General features: G+C 42.0%; 1 protein-coding gene across 1 annotated transcript in view; it reads left to right on the top strand.

Moving 5' to 3' along the window:
* The window catches only part of F13A1 (coagulation factor XIII A chain), a 59747-nt gene extending 41835 nt beyond the window's left edge, over positions 1-17912 (top strand). The window contains exons 9-15 of the mRNA XM_064443551.1: positions 2044-2147; positions 2952-3040; positions 4010-4163; positions 4717-5004; positions 8360-8520; positions 11542-11678; positions 15631-17912. Of these exons, the coding sequence (XP_064299621.1) occupies positions 2044-2147; positions 2952-3040; positions 4010-4163; positions 4717-5004; positions 8360-8520; positions 11542-11678; positions 15631-15775 (1078 nt within the window). The 3' untranslated portion in view covers positions 15776-17912. The remainder of the gene's footprint in view (positions 1-2043; positions 2148-2951; positions 3041-4009; positions 4164-4716; positions 5005-8359; positions 8521-11541; positions 11679-15630) is intronic.
* The last annotated feature ends 5833 nt before the right edge of the window (positions 17913-23745 follow it).

Below are 23745 nucleotides of genomic sequence, written 5' to 3'. Positions count from 1 at the left end.
GTAAATATTTAATGGTCACTACATTGATCTGTGTAGCCATTCTTGCTTTCTTTAATGTCTCAGGCTTGCTGTAGAATACAAGAAATACAGAATCAGTTTAACAAATTACGGCTGGGAAGCCAGCTCCTTGGCTGTGCTCACTTCTACCAGAGAGAAGTTTCTGTTACATTTTGGAGAGGGAAATGTTCCCTCATCCTCCTTTCCTTAATGCTCATGTGCTTTACAAGCAACGTCTTTCTGTCCATTCACATTCAATATCCTTAAGTGTATTTGTTATTTGCATGGCAGCAGACTTTAAAAAGTTGCTGTCCTATCACACCCAACACTGCACCAACAGAAACCAGTAAGAAAGATCCTGTCCCCTAGGATGAATATACAAAGAAAAACAGAAAAAGACCTGCATTACCTAATTGCAGAACTGAAGCAGAGCTGCCATTTTCCACACTGTTATCCCCCGCTTGGTTTTATCATCCTTCCCTTCTGCCTGCTCTTCAGGTTCTTCTTTCGCAGAACACAAAGCCAATGACACATCTGAGTTTGATTCAAAGTGAACCAGTGAAGGTTTCAGGGCAGGGATTGTTTCTCTCGCACGTTGGCATAACAGTTTTCAAAAACCCACCTACCACAAAGTGCGTCCCCATTCTCTGGTAGCCCTCAGCAAAGCTCTGCAAGCATGATTCAGCATTGACTACTCTCAGCAGCATCAAAAATTCTTTGACTATGCGTCATTTTCCTTGAATATTTCCTTTTTCTGTAGTGCTGCTTCATTAACTCTCCAACTGACAAGTTTCGCCCTGATCCAAGCTTTCATTTCCACTTTGAAATGTCTTGTTAGACAAGCCTCAGATCCTTCCGACTCTGCTCCATGGCTGTTTTTCACCTATTATTAATGAAATGGTCAGAGTTTAACAATCCCCATTTTGGTTGCTAATATCATTGTGTGTACTAGGGGCTGTATCAGCAGCTACGCAGATGTGATTTTATTCATATCTGCTGTAGGATATCTATAATTTGCAAGCAAATTTGCCCCTTTCTCAACTCCTTTCTTCTTTTATTTTTTGCAGTAATGAAATTCAAACACTTTGCCAGCTTTATTGCAAGACCCTCTTCCTAGACTTTTTTTCTTGCTTGTGCTCTCCCTTGAGCACCAGTAGCATTGCAGGAGGTTATAAGATCTGTCTTTCTTTTCTGCTCATCTTTTAAACATTCTGGGCATACTGTGATGGTGCTGTAGTGTTTGCTTATTTTCCTGAACATCCAGCCAAGTGAGGGCATTTCACCCTCAGCACCTAGATGAACCACTCTCAGAAATTCACCCTTCAGCATACTGTCCTGGGCCCTGAAGGCAAAACTAGGCCCACAGTGGTTGTAGGTGGGTTTTATGGAAAGCTGTATGTTCTAGGAGATCTGACCCCTCTCACTGACATGACACACTGGGAAGACCTCGTAAGGAATCCCCAATGAAGATAGTCTTATAAAGCCTGTGCAAGGTCTTTTTCTCAGCCATCATGGAAAACAGCTAAGCGTGTTTGTTTTAAGCCAAGAAAATAAAGCTACACACTGTACGTTACAGAGTTGATCCTGAAATCTCTTCAGAAGAGGCACCAAAGCTTCAGTCTTGATAGTTATAAAGCAGACTGTGCTTCAATGGCTTGAAGAAGATTCAAAGCTTGCTTTAGCAGGCACACTGAAGTGGAGGTGTCTGGCTGGAAAGGGATTGTAGTTTGTATAGATCTTCATATACCCCTACAATCTGCAGGCACTGGCAAGTTTTTTGAGACATTTGCATTCAGAACATGTTAGAAGAATCAAAAAGCTTCAACTTGCAGTCAAGAAACTACAATGGAAGATTGTGACCTTCAGGTTTTAACAGATAGATACCAAAATATTAGACCTAAAAAATATATTCTCTAAAAACACCCAACTTTTTCACCCCTCAATTGGCAAATGTTGTTATTGAAGCAATGGCAGGACATAAATACACAGATTTGCTTTGGTCTTCTTTCCAAGAAATTAATATTCTGGTATCTTCTTCTATCCAAGGAACTATCATTGCTGGAATGAAGCTTGGATGACCAGACCTGATCTTCCTGTTGGTTTTGGAGGATGGCAGGTTGTTGATGGGACACCCCAAGAAACCAGTGATGGTAATATTTCTTGAAGTTCTCTTTGGTCTCTTTCCAGTGCTTGGGTTCTTTGTGACAAACAATGAGCTGACGATAGCTGAGACAGTGGCACCATATGGCCAGTGACAACTTCCTGCACCAGATAACCACACTCACCTGTGTCCAGGCCCTTCTCCTGATTTGTTTCGAGCTCTAAAATAAATCTGTCCTTATTATAACACTGCTCATGATACACATGCACAAAATCCTCCATGAGAAGAGCCCTGCTTGGTACTGAAGAGGTGTAGTCCTGTTACAAAAAGATGGCTTCTAAAATTTTAGAGAAGATATACAGGACCCTGATCAAATTCATTTTACTTCACTTTGTCTGCAGCCCTTACTAAACTTCCTGAGTAGGTAGTAGGCAGGAGAGAAAAAGTGAAAATCCACAGCTATTTCTTCCCAGTCCTTAATTTTCCAGTTCCTAAAAGACATTCTAAGCAAATTTGCAGTGAGATCTTTCCCAGTCTGTGGGATAACTGAGCCCTCCCAAAATTATTTGTTTTAACCAAAACCATCTGTAACTGTGTTTCAAGCACTTGAGACTTACAGTGGACTTTATGGTGCCATTAATGTACCAAACAATTAGGCTGTTTCAGATTTGAGTCTGTGTTGTTTAGAGGGCTGGTAGCAGAAATCAAGCTTTTCGCTTCTTGGTCAGGAGGTCCTGTAAACTATTAAAATAGTTCACCAAACCCCAAGAATTCTTTTTCTTTGAAAATATATACATTTGGACATGTTTTTAAGTTTATTTAATCTCTTACTTTGTCTCTCTTCTCTCCATAGGTATGTACAGGTGTGGCCCAGCCTCAGTTCAAGCCATTAAACATGGTCACGTTTGCTTCCAATTTGATGCTCCTTTTGTCTATGCTGAGGTACATACCTGAAAATTTTTAGTGCATTAAGTAGTATCAGTGGGACCATAGGTGAGACAGAAGATAGGGCTCCACTACAATTCATGGATTGAGAAATTACTTCACATACACGCCACATCAAAGAAAAATCTCATAATTATATTTTGGCATGCAGGCCAGTAGGTGTGATATGGCTCTAATGAATGACAGAGATTTCTCTAATCTCTGCTCACCAATGTAATAAGCAGAAAACGCTACTCTGGCTCCGATAAAACTTCAGGTTGTGGTCATTTATCCTTCCTAGATTCTAGCTATGCTGGCAAACGAGTCACTAGCTGTTGCTGTTCATCTTCATCCCTTGTTAGCTGTTACCTTCTCAGGCTTGCCAGCAAAGCTGCTTATGTTAAAGCTCCCTTGCTTATTTCAGTCAAAATGGATGCAGTGATTTGAAAGAGGTCTTTGCTCACCATGTTCATTTTGGCTGCAGTGTGTCAAGGAGAGCTCACATGGGTGGTTTGACAGGCAGATCTGAGAGGGAAATGGCTCCATAAGGAGCAAGAGGGCCTGGTCTGGAATTTAACTTCTTGCACCACCAGAGCTGGTGTGCCCGGTATTGCAGCAGCTGTAGAGCAAGTCTCTCTCTAATTGAATTGTACATAGCTTAGGACAGAAGAGAATAAAGGTATTTTATCTATGAAGCATTCACTTCTCTATGGTCTAAAGCTTTTCGGTGCAAGGAATAAGTAATCATGGTCCCCGAGTCCAAACAGTATCTTTGTACCCTACTCAAGTTTACACTGTGTTATTCTGGAGCTGCGAGTAGTAAAATTAATTTAGTCACTATTGTAGCATATGACTAATTTTAAACATGGGACTTCAATGTGAGTGGGACTTCAAGTCAATGTGTCATTGTTTTGAGGTGAGCTAGGCTGGCTTCCCTTCATCTCTCTACTTCCGTGTATCTCAACCTTTTTTCATTTGATTTTATAGGTGAATAGTGATATTGTTTACTCAAGAAGGGAGAAAAATGGAACCCAACTGATAGAAAAAATTGATACAGCCCATATTGGGCAGTTGATTGTGACCAAGGAAATTGGGGGTGATGGAATGATGGAGATTACTGAGGAGTACAAGTTCCAAGAAGGTAACCTGAAATGGGGTGGGACCATACCGCTGTAGATTTACCTCAGTCGGATCTTGGATGGAGGAATTACAGATCTCTGGCACTGAAGGACCTGCATGAAAAACTGCCAAGGTGCCCTCTGGAACTCTTTATTTGTAACTTCATCCCAGAAACACTGAAGATGCCTTGATAACAGCACAGAACTTGCTATTCAGAAATGCTTTGGTCTGAGTAAGCTGTAGTGAAAACAAAGGGTAGTCATGGAGTAACTCAAAGCATTCAAAACAATTGAAGGCATTCTGTGCAGCTGTTCAGGCCAGATGTTTGCACAGAGTGAATTAGTGCAGCTCCATTAATATCAATTAAGCTAGGCCACTTTATCTGATATGGCTTGAATCTTTAAGTTGGAAGTTGTGAAGTCCTCCTAATAGTAACTTTACCACAGGAAGCTTCACTGTCCTCATCCATTCATTTCAGCTACCACAAACTATGGAAGATGCACCCTTGTGATCGCTAAGTGCGCTAATGCAGTACTGCTGCTTCTCTTCTAAATTTGGTTTTCATTCATTTCTAGGCTCAGAGGAGGAGAGACTGGCTCTTGAGACTGCTGTGATGTACGGTGTTAAAAAGCAAAGTACCCAAGATATCGTGTATCAGCCACAGGCGGATGTTGACATGGACTTCCAAGTGCAAAAAGTGGTCATTGGCAGCGACTTTAAAGTTACTATAACTTTCCGGAACAAAAGTCGCAACTACTACACTGTTACTACATACCTGTCAGGCAACATAGTGTTTTATACCGGAGTCACAAAAAATGAATTCAAGAAACACTCTTTCAGTGCAAAACTGGAACCTTCTTCATGTAAGACTTGATAGCTGTTTTCAAACCTGCTAGCTTTTTTTCTCTGTCATTATCTGTCACCAATGTCTCTACCCATAGGTAGAGCCAATGCTAGTAGCTAGGGTTAGGAGTACCTACCCTAGCTGGGAGGAGAGCCAGATATCAGGGCACTCCATTCCCAACTCTGGACCTGCCATCGGTGTCGTTTAGAGCTGAGGTTGTTCTCTTCAGACTGTTTCTCCCTGTGTAATGCTCTCTTACACCAAGTTGCATGTCTGGGAACTGTTAATTTTTCTTATTTAGTACAAAAGAAAGCAAAGGAGTGCGGGTATTAAGCTGCAAGGTATCATTTTTCATACCTTTAGTCTCCTAGCAGTATCTCAGCAAGTGAAGGGAAGTTCTGGTTCCCCAGGGTGTCATTTACAGGGATGAAAAGATTAATATCTTGTCTTACCTGAAAGAAGATGACAAACTCTGAGTAGAGCCAAGTGCACATCTGGCTTTGGAGGACAGGGTGGTTCAGGATTTTATATTTACAGTGACCTAAACTGTTGATTTGTAACTAGAGTGTGCCACTATAAAACAGGGGCATTTCACAGCTGGGCAGGAACCCCAATGGTGAGTTATCTTTACAGATACCATATTAGTTTTTCCTAGTACCCTCTGGATTGTGGTGGGAAGATCCTACCTCCCTCCTCCCATGAGGAAAGCAGTTCCTGGCAGCCTAGCTCACATGTCTGAGGGCAGGATTTTCCACTGCTCAAAGTAGGAAGAGGGGTGTTCTTTTTTATTGTGGACATTAATTTATTTTCTGTCAGCCATGGCAGGTCCATTCAGAAAACAGGCAGCTAGTGTTGAGGATCTGCTGTACCCCAAAGCACTATGGAGCAGGCTGGTTGTAGATCCCTGGCTTCTCCAGCAAGAAGTGACTGCCAATCACTTGTTCTTCTGACTGCCCTGTGCTCTTGTGTCAGTGCCTCCAGCTCAGCAAAAGTGATGAGAACGTGTTCATATGGAGGCTAAGTCTGAGCATCCTCTACTTGAGTTCCCTACTGAAAAAGTCAGGAACAATGACTTTGCCTTCTTGATGCTGCTACTGGGCAAAACCAATCTCTGCTGAGCGTAGCAGAGGTGGCAGGACTCTGGGAGGCCAAAGGATGGGCCTCCTGATCTGGGTCTGGTGCTGGATCACAGCAATGCTGGCTGACCTCTGAGCTTTCTTATCTGTCTTGTCTATCTCATCCCAGCTCAGGAGACACTGTGAGCCCTCCCTCCTCAAAGAGGATAGGTTTTGTCTCAATGAGAAGTCTCCGTGGAATCACGGTTCTGCCATGCCGTGAAAAAAAAAAAAAAAAAGTCCTCCACTTTGAGCATAATCTAAAACTGCACAGTTTGATTTGGAGCTGATGAATCTGCATAAAGTAGGAGTCCACTTATTGGGATCTACTGGTGAAGGTTAACAAAAATTCTACCTCCAGACTATAGGAAAGCCCTAACAGCTGCTTTCTGGTGCTTTCTAACTCCCTGGCTCTTTTGTAAGGGGTCTGGAAATGGGCTGACTCTGGGTTGCATTGGGTTGTTCCAACACAGCCTATCAAAACACAGTCTGGGGTTCTACATTGGCTTGCATCAGTTACTAAATATTTGATCTGAAATCCTGCAAAACTTTTTGGAGACTTGGATAGGAACAATAAAAAAGTCATTTTCAACTGCTCAGTCTAAATTCTGTGCCACTTCTTTGACAGGGGAAAATTCAATCTTACATCTGCTCTTGCATCAAAGGTCTGTGTGAGGTATTATTACCTAAAACACAGCTTCTGCAGTGCTTTGAGGCTCATCTATCTCCTCTGTGCAAGAAATGAAATGAATAGATGATGTTTAAGCGTCACTGAGCTTCATAATTCATTTTTTCTAAGTTAAGCAAATGGTTTGTAAAAAGCTTCTTGAAACTGTGCTGGAAACTCTGAATTGACTGATGGCAAGTGAACACAGACTACAGAGAGGCACCAGAGAGAACAGAACGTGAATTTTTTTGCATGCATACCAAAAGTATGTCCCCATCACTGCCTCTGGCCAAGGAGACATGTTTTAAGGCATTACCACCTTTAAGGTGGAAGTTATCTTATAGCTGAGCTACAGCCATCGACTTGTGGAGCATTTTGTCCCACAACAGGACAAAAAAAACCCTCACCAGTTATGCCATCTCTGAAGGTGATACATAAAACTTGAACACGAATTCTTTCAGCTTTGCCTTGGAAGGGAGTAGGCGTGCAACCAGGAACGGTGTCTGAGCAGATGGGCAGTGTGAAGGGAGGCAGAGTGATCATTTGCAACTGTGTGAGAATACTCTGTCAGTGGTGTGATGGTAGGATACCTTCCAAGGCACTCAGGCAGAATTTGTAGGCTTTGTTCATGGCAAGAAATGTGTATATGTATCTGGAGGCAAGAAAAAATTACAATATAATACAGATGTGTCAAAGGTATTCTTTCAGCTCATGCTACAGAAAGAATGAAGCAAACTAAGTTTTCAAACAGGAAGAAAATGCATGATTTTCAGAATAATGATTAAAGGAATTGTGTGGGTTGAAAACATCTTTGAGGATTTGAATAGCTTAAACCTTCCAGTGCCTTCAAAGGTGCTTTCACATCTACTCGGTTATATTTAGTTTTTCATTTTTTTATTTAAAAGCTGTAAGGCAGCTTGGTGTTGTGTCTCCCTTGGCTTTCCCAGATGCAGTAAGTGGTACTGGCAACTTACCAGCCCAGCCACTGCTAAGGAAATGGAAGTCTATTATTCTTTTTTTCCTGTGGTGATCAAATTTAAACAGAAAAGTTCATCTTTTGTTCCACTGTAAATTTCTATTAGATCGTAGCTAATTTATTTATTTACTTACTTTACACCAATGAGAAATACTTTGCCTAATTTAATTAATTGACACTTTGGCAAATTATGGGAAATGCTTTTGCAAAAGATACAGAGTGAGATGGAGGGAGAGAGGGAGGGAGAGAGGGAGGGAGGGGGAGCACATCAAGTGAGTTTAAGGCTTATTACCAGTCTTGCTTCTCACTGATTTTGTGGTAGCAGCTAGAAACCTTCAACAGTGACCTGGGCCCATGGTGACAGGCACTGGGCAGAGGCTGTGCACAAACCCAGTCCTTGCCCTAGGGTACTCACAGCCTAAAAGGAAAGGGGGGAAAAAAGAGAGGGAATGGTGAGGTAAAGAAATGAAGATAATTTGGGCAAAAAAATCAAAGTCATTCTTCGGTGGCAGGCCACCTTTTTTCCAAGGCACTCATGACACTAGCCATAGTGGGAGGACCAACTAGCTGTGAGATTGCTTCAGGTGCCTTTTTTCTTTCCTGTTTCTCCCCTCAGCCAGAAATTTTGATGTTGTGATCAAATCAAGCGAGTACCTGAGTGACCTGCTGGACCAAGCCTCCTTTCATTTCTTCGTAACGGCACGGATTGATGAAACAGGGAAGATTCTGGCCATGCAGAAGGCAACAGTCCTGGAAATTCCCACCCTGAGGATCAAGGTAGCTCAGGGCTGGGGTGGAGGGGAGTGATCACCATGATGCGCGTGGGCTATTCTCTAAAAGGCTGTCACGTTGACTTCTGGGATGGGGGCCGTGTATGTGTTATGTGTGCACATTAGACCTTCAGTCTAACATGGACCTTATAGAGCAGCAGCTGGCTGGAGTGTACAAGGGTATATAGGTATGTTATATATTGTTCTGAGTATCCCTACATTAAAGACTCATGTCTTTATGTCTCAAGCCAAAATAACAGCATCACTGGTAGTAGAAAGCTGAAGTGATCTCAGTGGAGGAAGGAGGGGAAAAGATTTGAGGAAGCTGGAGGAACCCAAAGGATAAGAGAGGTTGCTCACTCAAGTCATTCAAGTTTTTAACTACTTCAGAAGTCTGTTGTATTTAAAACATCACAGCACAGGGGCCTCTTGCTGAAGAATTAAGGACACTGCTGTTGAGATGATTTTGCTTGGAAAGCTCCTGCAGGTGGTATCAAAAGTTCCTCCAAATTTGGACAGGCAGCATCCATTTGGGACGATGCTTTCAGGATTTCAGTGCTTTGCCTGCCATTCTGTGAATGTACTGTTGGTGGATTTCCCTGGAAGTTCAAGCATTTCTGCAGATGATGGCATGGTACCTTTGAAAATCTAGAAGTGTAATGTCTGTGACAGGACAAGGACCCTATGTTGTATGGCAAAGGCAGGGCTGAGATTTAGCATGCTCAACTCATGACTGGGCATCCAAATAAATTGCTTCATTTTCAAAAGCGTTGAGCCTTCATCTGCTTTGAATGGTGTCATTTGGATCTACTTTTTTCCTAATACTAAAAAAAAAATCAGAACACCTGTTCAGGAAGCTTTACATAAACATGAATGCAGCTCCCTAAAATTCAGGACCTTGAAAGAAATCTAAGTTTATAGACCTTTTCCCCCTTGTATATTTATTTGAACCAATATTCATGTTTCCCTATAATAATATATGTAGTAATCTGAAACAGTAGCCTTTCTGCAGAAAAAGCTTTTTAAAATTGTAGTTCAAAACTGCAGTGAAGTTTGCAAAATATTTTGTGGTCTGCAGAAATGTCACTGATCTGATCAGATTATTGGCATTTTCAAATAAAAGTTTTTTGATTTACTGAGCATTCTGGAGAGGAGATAACAAAACAGATAAAAATCTACTTCAAATACCTGTCTTCAGTAACCAAATTTTGAAAGTAGACAGTTCTTTCAATTCAATACTTAAACAGAACATCTTACACAGGATCCCAGATTTCAGCTTCAAAATAGTTTATACTCCCTAGTGTTATGAAGAAAAGATGTTTAGTATATGAGATAGGTTGTTGTCCAATAACCATGTCTTCTCATAAAACTGAGTTTGTCTCTTCTCTGCTTCTTTGTGATGTATAAAAATAAGCTGAAATTTTAATAGCTGGATTTTATTTAAGAGAGAGTGTGTGTGTGCATGTGGGTATATACCTATGTACTTATATAGGAAACTTTGCTTTATTGTTTTTTTAAGAAATCTGAAGAAGCTTATCTCCCTAGAATTCTTGTCAGATTTCTTCATTGAGTTTGACTGACAGACTGGAGTTCTTAATGTGAGAATAAGGGAGAAGAAGGAAAAAATATATTTCCCCTCGTGTCTTCAGATATACCTTTGATCTTTTTCTGTTGGTCTAAGGAGACTTTCAGAGTTAACAATGCAGGAAATTGCGCCTTATTCTAATTTAGCTTGAGACCAGGTTACAAAAATAAGCTTGGCAAATACAGATCATGGTTTCCGTTGCATGTGTGAGAGTTCAGGACGTTTTCATGTAACAGTGATCTTAAATGGGCAATCAAAATAAGGAGGACATAAGTCCTCTAATTGGGCTAGGACTTCTGAAAATGCCACTGATGTCTTTTTGCAAAGTCGGGTGGCCAAATGCTGTTGAGAGCTTAGCTGTGAGCATCTTATTCTTACTCTGGTCAATGTATTGGTATTTGGTGCAGAATGATCCCTTAGTCCAGAGTCACTCCAGCTTTTTGCAGCTGTCATACCCTTTAAAAATTTGCAGTAGGGCTGTAGACCCCAGTGTAGCACTTTAAATTTACTGACAAGGTGCTTGTTTTGTTACCTTTCTCAAGACCCTTTAAAGTAGTCCGGGGACCAGCTAGGATCTGCGAGCCATAAGTTGAAAGCCCTTGCCTGAGCCTCTTATATTCTGTGAGAAACTATGCGTTTCTAGGGAAAAAAGGAAAACCAAACCATAATCCCCATGCAGGTAGTCTTTTTTTAAAAACACGTTCATTTGGAGGTGTTTTCCAGGCAGCTTACTACCAGCACGGATCTGAAGGGACAGACAGATCTCTTCAGTTGTGTGCTGTAATACATGTGGAAGTCAATGAGATCACTGTTCATTAGTCTTGCAGTTTAATATTTTCCAGTGCAAAATGTATTGCTTTTTTGCTATATAAGGGGTTTGGAGGACAACTGGCTCTCAGGTCTAGAGACACTGCATGCGCAGGGTTAGAAACTCTTCAAAGCACGAAAGGTGGTTGCAAGGTAGGGGAAAGATGGGCATAACGCTTTTGGGGGATGCAGGCAATGTGACCTGGTGTTTCTATTTTAAGGTAATAAGACCTGCCTACATCCTGAGCAGGCCATGCACGTCAGCGCTGGTGGGGAGCCTGGGGAAGGGGGGGAGAATCTGGGAGAGAGGCAGGACTCGCCCTCAGCTGGACACTCAGCTCCAGGCCTGTGCATGCAAATTTCTGTTTTTTCTATGGAAATGAGGGCCTGCCTCTTGACTTACCATGTGACTTCAGGAGAAATGGCAATGGGTAGAAAAATCTGCAGTGGTACCTGTTGGTCCATCCAACAATTTTCTTCTGACTAGGCTTTCTCTGCCTCATGCTGTTTTGCTGTGTGCTCCACTCCCCCTTCTCTCCTTCCTTCCAAATACTCTGTATTTAACCCTACAGATTTCACTGTAGGGCATTTTATTATTATAGGCTAGTGGAGCATTGTCCTTTCCTTGTCTTGCAGACCCAAGGTGAGATGGTAGCTGATAAAGAAATGTCTGTGACTGTGGAATTCACCAATCCTCTGAAGCAAACCCTGGAGAATGTCACGCTCCGCCTTGAGGGACCTGGTGTGCTGAGAACGATGAAAAAGGAGTTCAGGTAGGGAAGAAAGCATGACTAGCTGGGAGTTCATCTGCTTGCTCACAGGAGGAAGCTCATCAGAGACACTTAACTAATGTGGCACCAAATAATTCAATTCAGACACTATTTCCTTACTTCAAAATTCAATACACAAGGGAGCTATAGGTCTCAATAGTCAGAAGAAGTCAGGCTGTCCAGAGAGGCTGTGCAAGCATTTCATCTGTTCAGTACCAGCGTTGGAGGAAGGGGTAGTGGTTGTGGGTGGTTGCTAATGCAGCCTAAGTTTACTTTTTCATTATATTACATTACTTTTAGTGCTTGACAATAGCTCCTACAAGCTGCTATCACAGGAAGAAAGACAGGTTTATCCTACACATGAAGTGTTTACTGCCACTCGCTCCTTATGTGCAAATGATGTCCCTTAAAATAGGGCTTTTCTCCACTCATGTTAATCACGATCATACAAGACGTTCAGGTACCTCAGATGAACTTTGCAAGCTTATGTCAAGACGTGAAATGTGTGTTGCATGCAGTAGAGCCTGCCAGGATGGCTGCAGCCAGTATACGAGCACACAGCTCCCCCAGTAGCACCACTGCACAGGGCTGCCCTGGCACAGAGGCACGTAGGGAGCAGAGTGCTCCCAAGCCTGAGGAAAAGGAAACTCCTTCAGTCACCTTTGTTATACTCAGAGCTGCATCTCATGCTGACAGTGATACACATACACTAAGCAAGTTTTTTCCTATCACTCTTTTCATTTGAGTTTAGTATTATAAGCTCAGCTTCAGCCACTTCTAGGATATATAACTGGGATCCTTGGAAAATTTTGCAGCCATTGCTTAGTCTTGGGCAGCCAAAGCGATGTTATCTATCATTACCTGAGCTGATGGTTCCCAGGTTGTGCAAAAGGAGTTTGAAAAATTGCCTGTGCTTCAGCAGCTGCATAAATTGTCAGCATTATCTGTAGCCAGTAGGGGAGGTCTGAGCCTGATTGCACCTGGGCCAGGGATAAAAAGATCAAAACCAGACTCCAGAGTGGAGCTGGATAGAAAAATGACTGTGAAAGGGCATCACACTGTGCTTGCTTTGTGCACATGGTATGTCACAGACACTGCTGAACATGACTCAGGATGTTCCACATGAGTTACACAAGTTGCAGCAATAGCCCTCATTGCTGCCCAGCCGTGCCAGGCTCCCTGTTGTTCTGCATCCCTCCCAACCCAAAAGCTATTGTGGGCTGGTCTCACCTTGAAGGGTGCAGAAGTTATAAGGTGCATCAAAGGCACAGGAGTTAAGGAGAAAAATGACTCACAGAGCGGACGTCATTTTCCTTCAAGTCACCGTGTTTTCCCCTGTTGAGTAGTGCCCTTGGTATCATTTAAAATGGAAATGGATCAGCTTAGTCATTTTAAGATTTAACTTCTCTGAGACGAATTAAGGCTGCAGGTTATACACACAGAGGACAGAGCAGGGGGCAGCTGTAGTTTATTTAAATAATAATCACATCTGCCTCCATGCATTCACAGTGATAAATGGCTCTGGTGTGGTGATGGCTCAGCATATTACACAGAACCATTCATCACTGAATTCTCTCCCAGGAAAATCAGATTAGGGCGGCTTTACTCCATTTGCAAAGGGAATTAAACCTATTCTAGGCTTTCTCCACCCTTCCACTGCTTTCCTGTCCATCAGGGACTGTCACATGTGGGATGTGGCTTTTGCAGTTCTTTGTGGGGATGAGACTTTTGACCTCTTTGTATTTTTAAAGTAGCCTTTCTGTATCACTTGGGTGACTCCACAAAACAGGTATGTGTGATCCAGCTGATACAACATTATTCTGAGAATAAAGTGGCTTGGGGGCTTCAGTCTTGACTATTCATAAAGATTTTATATATTTATATATATAGTGATATTTAGCTATTAGCCTCAGACAGATGAGGAGCATGACTTATGGAAAAGCCTTTGGCACCAGCAGTTCCTACTTGGGGCATAGTCTTTGCATGACAAATGAGAATTAACCAGGCAGTGATGGATAGTGTTAAAAGGATTTTAGCCAAGCATGCATTCACACTAGCAGGTAAGTCACTTTGGGTGTTTCTACATGTCAAAGCTCAGATAATATTAGCATTTGTAGAGACAAGCAAGTTGTTTTAGAAGTAGGACAGTAGACAAACAGGAAAAGGTGGGTTTGGTTTTCCAGCACAGCTGTTGTCTTCCTGCATGCATATGTGCGTGTGTATATATATATCCCTACATAAAAATATAAAGACATATGCAGAGATTATAGCACTTTAAACCAGAGATGGTAGTGCTACCCTCTCTCACTGGGGCACTGTGAAGATGTGGTCTGGAAACCTTAATTCTTAGAGTATTTGGCCCCCAAGTGCTCAAGAAAGTAGACTGAACCTTGCTGCACAACAGACTTGTATAATATCTTCTTCACTTCCCATACAGATAATCCCTTGCAGATAATTCCCGTAGACTCTAAATTTAAAAACGTATTTAACCTTGTGCAGCAATTGAAGTCATTACTTTATCATGCTACCATTTTAGCGGGCATTTTGTGGAGCAGGCAGGCCAGCTGAGCGTACAGAATATCTCTTATTAAGAACAAAGATAAAAAGAGGGAAAACACTTGCTGGAAGCGATCTTTACATGCTCACGTCAAAATATGATCTTCCTCTGCTTTTTCTTTTCTAAAACTGGGTACGTGCCCCAGAGTACCTATGACTGTACATGCAAAATGCAATGCAGTGCCATGTGGAGACACCTAAGCTAACCTCTAAGGAGCTACAATACCTCCCATTTTAGCAGGGGCAGACTTTCACTGAAACAAATATTCTGGTGGGAGGCTCTCAGGCTACCTCATTTAGAGTTAATTAAGGTCTCTTGTCTTGTGGCAACTTGTGCTAAGCCTGGGCAGTCATTTCTGTCCTGACTCTGACATAGGATATAGCATCTGAGCGCCAAATTCTACCAGCTGAGAATTTGAAACGGTGACTAAAGTTTAGGCTTATTTTACTTTATTCAGTTATCTCACAGCCATGTGAGATGAGAACACTGGCTAAATTCATAATCCTCTTACTGAATGCTGAGGAGAAGAATATTCATTTTTATAAATAGCTCCCCACTATGCTACCTTCTCCATTGGTTCTTTTGGAGCAGCTGTATCCTGACATCCCCCAAATATAATCAATCAATCAATTAATCAATATCATCCTTCAAAATCTGCACACAAAATATAATGAAAGCACTGAGAAAACACAGAAACCCAATACTCGAGGCTCTCTGTGCACCTTAATTATAGCAAAAATTGAAAATCAAGGGCAGTGCAGAATACAGTTGCTTTATAGTATGAGTTATCCAGAGTCATACATACTGTAAAAGAGTAACTGCTAACAGCTGGACTCCCAAGAACACTTTGACTTATTTGTATGGACATGAGGAAGTCATCTGAAGTGGTCAGTGAGGAGATCTGCTGATGTTTCAACCATGGCAGGGTGGTACAGGGCTGGCAAGGGGCTCAGCATCTCGTCAGCACTGCATCTGGTTTGCATGAGAATGCCCTGGACACCTCTAACAAGGACTTATTTAACCATTTAAGGAATCACCAACAGGCTACAGGCTATAATAAACGGGTAAAATAGAATTATAAAGTAGAAAAAATATATGTTAGCTATAAAGAAGGTCATCCTGAAAGTGATTGTGAAAGGAGGTGACAGGAGACAGAAGAAAATGGATTCATTTTGGAAATTTAAAATTAGCCTGGAGGAAAGGCTAGAAAAGGCTTTGACGGACAGTTCTGAGAGGAATAGAGGATGGAAGGAATAATTTATCGGACACATGAGAATGAGTGAAATATAAAATTTTGAGGTGTGTTATACTGTCCACCTTTAGTTTCTCCAGTTGTGGGTCAGGTTGAGAGCACTGGCTGACAGATCACAGTATTGTTACTTTCATTTTTCCCTACAGGCAAATCCCAACGAACTCTACCTTGATCTGGGAAGTAAAATGCATCCCAAAACGACCAGGGTCACGAAAGCTGATTGCAAGCCTGAATTGTGATGCTTTGAGGCATGTGTATGGTGAGCTGAATGTCCAGATTCAGAAACCATGAACCAAGGTGCTGCCTTCATCTCTCATTTAGCTATATTTCAAAATATCATGTTGCAGGGGTGGGAGGGAAGAAATAGAAGTCTGCATATTGTTGTTAATTTGGTCATCCTTGTGCTGAACAAAATTTGATATAGAAAACTAATTGGTAAGACTGGGGATAGCATGAAAAATCCCTTGAAGAGTGAATGATTTAAAACTAGACATATAGCATTAAAGGCAATTCTAGGCCATGTTATTCCTATAGTTCGCTTGTATTTATGGTCTTTTGCATTAGCGCTGCAAGGAAATCTGAAAAGCTGTGTTCACCAGCGTAGTCTGAACTTTAGTTTTAATTAAGGCCTGATATTTCACTGAAAAGGAAAAAAAAAAAAAGAACCCAGTGTTATAAATTCTTAGACTGAATTACACAACCTTATGGTAAATCATTCACTCTGCAATAAAAACAGGTATTTCTAGCTGAAGGGACTGCTTTATCTTCCAGTGTTATAATTTCCCAGTTCATGGAGAGCTTGCTTTGCTGGAAGCATCTCTTAGGATGTGTTATCTCCAGAATATTCCCAGCTTCTTGTTTCCTCTTGTTGCTTTCCTTTGGTTTTTCTCCTACTTTTTCATGTGTGCAGGCACCCACACATACTCAATCTTGTATTTCATGCCCTCATCCCACCCCATATGCTGTTCATGTGCTGTTCCTCTCCTTTGCTTGATGAAAATACAGAGTTTTTCATTCTCCTGCTCAAAGTTCATCACACCAAACTTTCATTTGCTGGTCACATCTCTTGTGTATGATGTGTTCTCTCTTCATTCTTTTCTGCCTTTTCTTCTTTCCTTAAGCCACCTTGTAGCCCCATTTCCCACATGTGTGTGTGTTGGAAGGTTTCACTGCCCCAGAGCAGTTCAGGTTCTGCCAGCTGGTAAATGGGGTGAAGGAGAGACGAGTGGAGGGGACAGCCTAAGGGTCTTCTCCTGCCAGCCCCACAAGCCTAGAAAATACCCTGCGCTGGGGCTAGGGGTGAGTTTAGGTTAAACACCTGAGGATGAGTTTAGATTAAACCATGCCCAAAACTTTGTGGGAATCATGGCTACTGCAGGATGAAGTCCTGTTACATGAGCAACCTCAGGACTATACAGAGACAGAAGCTCAGCTGGAAAAGGAGTAAAGGTGTATCCTGAGAGTCAGAAACTCCACAAGCTGGATCTGTTTCCTGCCTTCCTCACAGCATTTTCCTCTGTGAGGTACAGCAGGGCCTTCCAAGGCATCACTCATCCCCTGAGGACCTTCTGGCCCAGAAGTGGCTCTGAATCTGTGGTTTCCATTAGTCTTCCATGCAGGGTAGTGCTTCATCCTAAGCCATGTACCCCATTGTTCTAGGGCATCAGGGGTGTGGGGGTGTGTGTGTGCATTTTTCATCTCCCCTGAAATCCTTCTCAGGATCTTATTCCATGAGGCAAAGAAGCATGTGCCACAAGCTGCAGCAACTCCTCTCCACTGGCCACAGTGTGTAAGAGCATGTCCTGTACTAACAGCACAGGTGAGTTGCCTGACCTTCCAAAGAAACTAAGAGGACCCTCATGCTCATTAAACACTGGGGCTTTACTGTACTGTGTATGGCCATGCCATTTTGTGGTCTCATTAGTGAGAAAGCAAGGGAGATGACTTGCCCTCTGCTCTTCTTCTTGCCACACACGGCCTCTTGCAAAACCTGTGACCAGCTGTTAAAAATAAGCAAGTCCTGGGAGGGGTGAAATGCAGGTTGTTCTTTTGTTAAAGGATGTGGAACAAGGCAAAGGTTCATACAACCTCATATGCTCAACGATTACCCCTGGATCGAGGAACACCAGACTTTGGGGGGCTTTCACTTCAGGCATGGGCACACCCTTGTTTTGTACAGCTTATGGGACCACATTAGAAACTCTGCAATGTCAAAGTCTTCTATATAAGTACTCTGGGGTACAAGGGACTGAACAGTGTGTTGTAAATGCAAGGTGACAACCCCTGTTAAGTAATTAAGCAGTCATACAAGAGTCTACAGCTTCTAATAAAATTATCCATTTTTGCTCTTGCATATAAACCTGCTTTAGATTCCAGACTTTTTATAACTACAGTGTAATAAGAATTTAAAATAAAGCATGTGTGATTCCACTTGTGTCTTGTGTTCTGTATTTTGATCAAACATTTCTACATAGTAGCACTATAGACACCACTTGCTGAATCTTAATTGTAAAAGTTAAAAAATTCACTTCTGAGCCATGCTATCAAGTGTCTTTTTTGGTTTTTGGTGCTAAGGAGAAAGCCCTATGTTTATTTAAATGAACAAAAAAATCTACAGGCTCAGTTTAACTATTTGTCTTTGGTTTTCCTTCTGTTTTAACAACTGACTACCTAATGCATTGGAGAAGGTGACGATTCCCAGAGCACATCACAGTGCCAGCAAAGAGAATCACCAGATTCCCCTGGAAATTGCTTTAACATGTCAGAGCCCATTAAGTGGCCAGTATGCCCCTAACGAAACCTTACCTACATCCCACTTCTAAAGTGTGCTTCTCTCAGCTAAATATTTCAAGGCATTTTACTAACAGTCATTAAGCTGAATGATGTTCACCAGGAGACAGGAAGTATTTTTACTGATAGTTTATAGAGGGGTATATTGAAGCAAAGAGAGGTGATGACTGGGAATAGAGAGAGGCCAGGGATGTCAACAGCCCTTGGCATCACCAGCCCACTCACTCTATGGAGTTGCTCCCAAAAACCTAAGGACAAAACAAGGATGGCCTCTAGGATTTCAGCGACTCATCCCCCTGTGGATGAGCTGTCACATGAATCATGGGCAAAATCTGACTGAAGAAGCAGTGAGTGCCGTGGCAGAACTATATGAACACATAAGAAATAATCAATCAATAACAAGGTCAGATTGGCAACCCGAGATCTAGAAGATCTTTGAACCTGAAAAACAGTTGGAATTCAAACTCTTCAGTTGAAGGTCTCTTTTAAGTGAGATGAACTTGTGTCCTCAGCCCAACCATCACATCTCAGAGATGGACTGGGGAGGAAAAAGTCCAAAACCAAACCCCTGCCTCCACAGATCCCACACTCCAGCAGCTCAGAGAAGCCAAGTACAAACAGAAGTCTGTGCACTCCTGCACACCTCATTTGTTACATCCAAGCTACAGAGCAGGTTGCTTCAATTCCAATCAATTTGTCACCTTCAAAATCTTGTTGTGATCAAAAGGAAACACACTTTACAGGCAGACGTGGGAAGAATACATTGTTAGTGTTATTAAAAATAGTCTAATCAAAGAATTATTATTAGCTGAGATAATTAGGATGGAATGATATTCTTGTATTTTTATTACAATGATACTAATGTCAGGTAAAACTGATGCACATAAACTTTCTAGCATACTCCCCTTTCTCTGCTTTTATATGCACCACTACACTGCCCCTCGGATGCCTTCAGTCGGGGGTAGGGACATGTGTAACAGCAAGTCATCAGTGTCCCAGGTCTTCCACTAAGCAGAGTCTGGCATTAGTGGGGAGAGTTTCCTCTTGCTCTTTGCTGGGATAAGCACAACCAAAGATTTCTTCCTTCTCACCCTATGATCCACCAGAGGTCATTTTTACATGCTTACTAATACACTCCACATCTTGTTTGAAATGTCTTTGTTGGTTCACAACTCCACAGTAGATCCAAATTTGCTATATGTGATGCATTATAACCTGTGTTGGGTACTCATTGTTTGTTCTCCTTTGTTACATTTAAAATTTGTCTTACTTGCCTGTTAATGTTGCACCCTTTGACGACCAATAATTAACCACTAGTGAGCTATTTGTAGCTTCACGCCTTCAACATCATCCTACACCTGTACTGCCAGGGCCCCTGTTGTCATCCCATACTAGTGAACTTTATGTTGCATTTTATTTTGGGGTCATAAATAGTTCATTCTACACAGAATAACTACCTGCTATTACTGTTTATTAGTTACAAAAAATGCATATAACAACAAACATTTCACCATGCAGTTGGATAAAGCAAAGCAAAAGCTAAAACAAAGTCAGTAGTAGGCATCAGATCATTAGATAATTGCTCTTACATCTAAACAAAGAATAGAAAAAGCTTGACAAGTCCTGATGCCTGTGCTGTTAGCTTATCACCAAGCTGTGACCTTTCACAAGCAATAATAGCATCCTATTTGTAGAACAAAATCAGAGAATGTGACTGAGCATTGGCTTTTCTAGTGACTGGTACTACCAGTGATAATTGGTTTGAACTGAAACTAATCAATAAATGCTCTGCCAAATGTGTGACACCCCTGGACCCCTGCCCTTTTCTCCTGCTGGGGACTTATATACTGTCCCTTCCTCAGTATATTGCTTTCATGTTTGTCCTTGTTTCCCCTGAGGAGGAGGTGGTAGTTCTGGTGCTAGTTTCTGAACTTGAGTGATGGTGCAATAGAGGAAAATGACCAGGTCAGAAGGGGTGGGAAAAGTTCAAACCAAAATTAATAGCCCCGTTATGAAAGAGGAAAGTCGAAGTATGCTGTGAGTGTTGGTGGAAGGAGAAGGATTGTCCTGTATATTGGAGCTGGCATGATACCTGGTACTGAGTAGGGGCGTGATATGTACATTAGAGAAATGTATATTGGAGTAGCACCTGTAATGGAAAACAGTGCCTGAGAGAAGCTGGGAGGTTTTGACATGCAGGTGAGAGCAATTTACTCAGTGCTTAAAGGCAAAGTTGAAAAGGTTGAGTTGAATATTGAAGAAAGAAAAAAAAGGACTGCATGCTAAAGAGGGAAAATATAGCTAAAATAATGCAAAGGGAAGATTCCTGGTGGGGAGAGGTGGTGGGAAGAGAAAGCTTTAAGAGAGGAAGGCCCCAAGGCTCTATTGCCTAATGTAGGGAATTGACAGAAGACTGGCAGTGGTGGCAGAAGGCAGACCTCCTGGCCATTGGTGGAACTGAACATGGGCTGGCAGTACAGAGATTCACCTCCTCTGTAAGTAGGTCAGCCTGAGGGTCATGGTTAGGCACAGAAACAAGCTTTGTCTGCAAGGCTGGCAAAGTATGGAGAAGGGAAAGTCAGAAAGTGGGCTGGGTGGTAGAAACCTGAGCACTGCGAGGCAGTCAGCACCTGCAAACACACAGCGTGGCTGTGTGTGCACTATGAGGAGAGTCAGGCTGGGCTCAGCATTTTCCTTAAGTCACGTGCAGTCCAGCCCAAATGTGGTTGTGTTTATTGGGCCTCCGCAGTATTAGTCAGGGAATAAAAAGGACCCCTATTGACTGCTCACTCAACTCCTGCTCAGGTTTTGGCTAATACCTCATGCTAGGGTCTGATGTATGCTGGGACCAGTGCCACTAGGTCAAAGCGAGAGCAACACACAGGCAGGATACTATGGACAGGGAGGGCTAGAGATCATTCAGCAGTTTCCCGTCTCCTGTGGCCATAATCCTTGCATATTGATTGTTCTTCAGAATCCACTAACTTATGGAAATGGTGTAGATCAAACTTCCAAACTGGAAGGTATAGATATATTAGCTTATCCAAAAATCTTTTGAAGCAGATCCAACAGCAGCCAGAGAGCTGAGGCTTTCAGGCTTCCAGGTGTGATACAGGGGACACCCACAAGGTGATGGAGGGAGGAAGAGCGAGCACTCTTACTGTAGACTAGGTAACTATTTTGATCATAGGTGCATGAGTTGCAAGTTATGAATTAGAAAACTTCTGGGTTAGAAACATCATTAATTAAATTATGAATCAGTGAATTCACATGCTAGACGAGTCTGTACAAAGGGGATTTGGCCCTTGTTTGAAGTGTTTGTTTTCTTTCCTAGTGTATTCATAAAATAAAGTTTAACTTACAGAGTATGTTGTCCTGTAAATTTCAGCGATCTAAGTGGATCATAACACCCCTGATCATGAGAAATAGGAAATGTTTGGTCCAATGAAAACTGTAGTAGCAATGAGTGTCATTGCAGATGCAGGTATTTTGCTTCTGCTATAGTAACCTCCTTACTGGGCATAAATGTAATGTGGTGTCTGTTTGGTAGCTTTGGTGGCTTTTTCTTTTGTGAGCTTTTGCAGCTTTGTTAGATTGTAGCATCTACCACATGTTTGGGAAAGGAGTTTCCTGGGTGTGCTACCAACAGATATGAAGAAGCACCTCATATTTACTTTAAACCTCATTATCTTACTGACCTCCTTTGATGCCATATATCTCTGGTACCAGAAAAGTCAGAGAAAACTTCCCTCTCCCACATGCGGTCTATAATTTCATAGACTTCTGTACTGTGTTTCCCCCAAAATAATTTCTTTTTCAGGCTCAGGAGTCCTACCTGAGTCACTTTTGGCATGGAAACTGTTACACATTTGTGATCGTTCTTGTTTTTCTCCTCTGAACTTCTGCCAGTATTATGTCATTTTAAGTACCATTTTAAAAGGCAGCTGTTTTAAACATCTGTATTTTGAAAGGACACTGCTAACGAGTGATTGGCCTACCTGTGCAGGGATAATGCGGGTCTGTTGGGATGCAGGTTTGTTAGGTATAACCTGGACCCAGTTGTGGCTGAAACAAATAGATTCAAAACCTGCCCTAGTTGTAGTCTCTGTACAGTCAAGGCTGAACACATTTTATCCTTTTGCATGGAGTATTTAATGAAATGCCCCACTGTCTCATGCAACCACCTGTTGTCTCAAGACAACCACCACTGCCCTTGAAAAGACCATGAATCAGCTTTCTACAACAATTTACTGATGAGTAGGGCATTAACATTGGAAAAACAGCTGATTTTTCATCACTATGCAGATTCATAGGGTCCTGAGATGTTCTTAAATGTTACCTGCATTCTGCTCTTCTTCAAAGTGAATATGTTTTGGTATCAAGTGGTTCTGTGGTGCTGTTCAGGTTGTTTTATCTGATTACAAAATCCTTCTCTTTGGAAATAGACAGCAGAATAATAGTAAAATACTGCTGTGAAGTTCAGACAACGGAACAGCCAAAACCTCATGGAGTAAGGGGTAAATCTAGTGAGCTGTAACTCAATTTTATTATTCTTCAGCTGTATTTGCATTAATAAGTTTAACAGGAGCAGATCTGTAGAGTGAAGCGGCTGGTGTCAAGTACCCAGAAGCTACACTCTATTTTGGAAGGTTCCTACCGGACGTGCCACTCTCTGGTCTGAATGGCTATAAGCACTTAAAGAGCCTTCAGCACACTCTTCAAACCCCTCTCTTGGACAAAATTGAACTGAAAAAAAGGTGTGCTCCAAGACCACTCTGATGCAAACCAAAGCACTGCAAGCAGTTGTTTCAAAAACATTTTCCTGGTCAGAAGTTGTTAGGGATGGTCAAGGTTCAGTATGTGTGACAGCTGTGTGGCAAAGATCTGCCTGGGCAGTGTGATCTGAGAGCATCGAAGCATTTGATATTTCCCCGTGTAGGTGTACTGGTACAAAAGCACTCACACCACTACTGCTCACTCCTGTAGGAGGCATAAATAGACTGTACACTGGAAGGCGCCGTCTAAATACACCTTCAGAAACAATGGTATGAACTCCTAACAGCCCAACTTCAAGGAGGAAAAATCTGTAGTCTCCCACAGGTCCAGCTTCTTACCAGCAGGAATTCCTGGTGCCTTTTACAGAGTGGCACACTCTGATCCAGGTTGATCATTGAAAGTATCTACGCTAATCTAGCTGTACCTGTTCTTGTGATTGTACTGAGAGGCATGTTTTGGGAACTTGTCTCCTTTTAACCAAATGCTATGTACATCATTAATGATGTACACTTGCTCCAAATCCCCTTTGCAGCTGTAAAAGTTTACCTTGACGTTTGCTTAAAAGTTTGTTTGGTTTGTTGTCCTTTATAAAGCAAACAGCTTGAGCTAATTTAGGGACTGTTATAAAGATGATGTTCCAAAGCCTCTGCTGCCTAAACAGTTTAGTTTATATGAAAACATTTTCATGTACTAAG

The sequence above is a fragment of the Phalacrocorax carbo genome, chromosome 2 (assembly GCF_963921805.1).
Source record: "Phalacrocorax carbo chromosome 2, bPhaCar2.1, whole genome shotgun sequence".
Taxonomy (NCBI): domain Eukaryota; kingdom Metazoa; phylum Chordata; class Aves; order Suliformes; family Phalacrocoracidae; genus Phalacrocorax; species Phalacrocorax carbo.
Note: the sequence above shows the minus strand (reverse complement) of the source record. Positions and strands in the feature narration are given on the sequence as shown.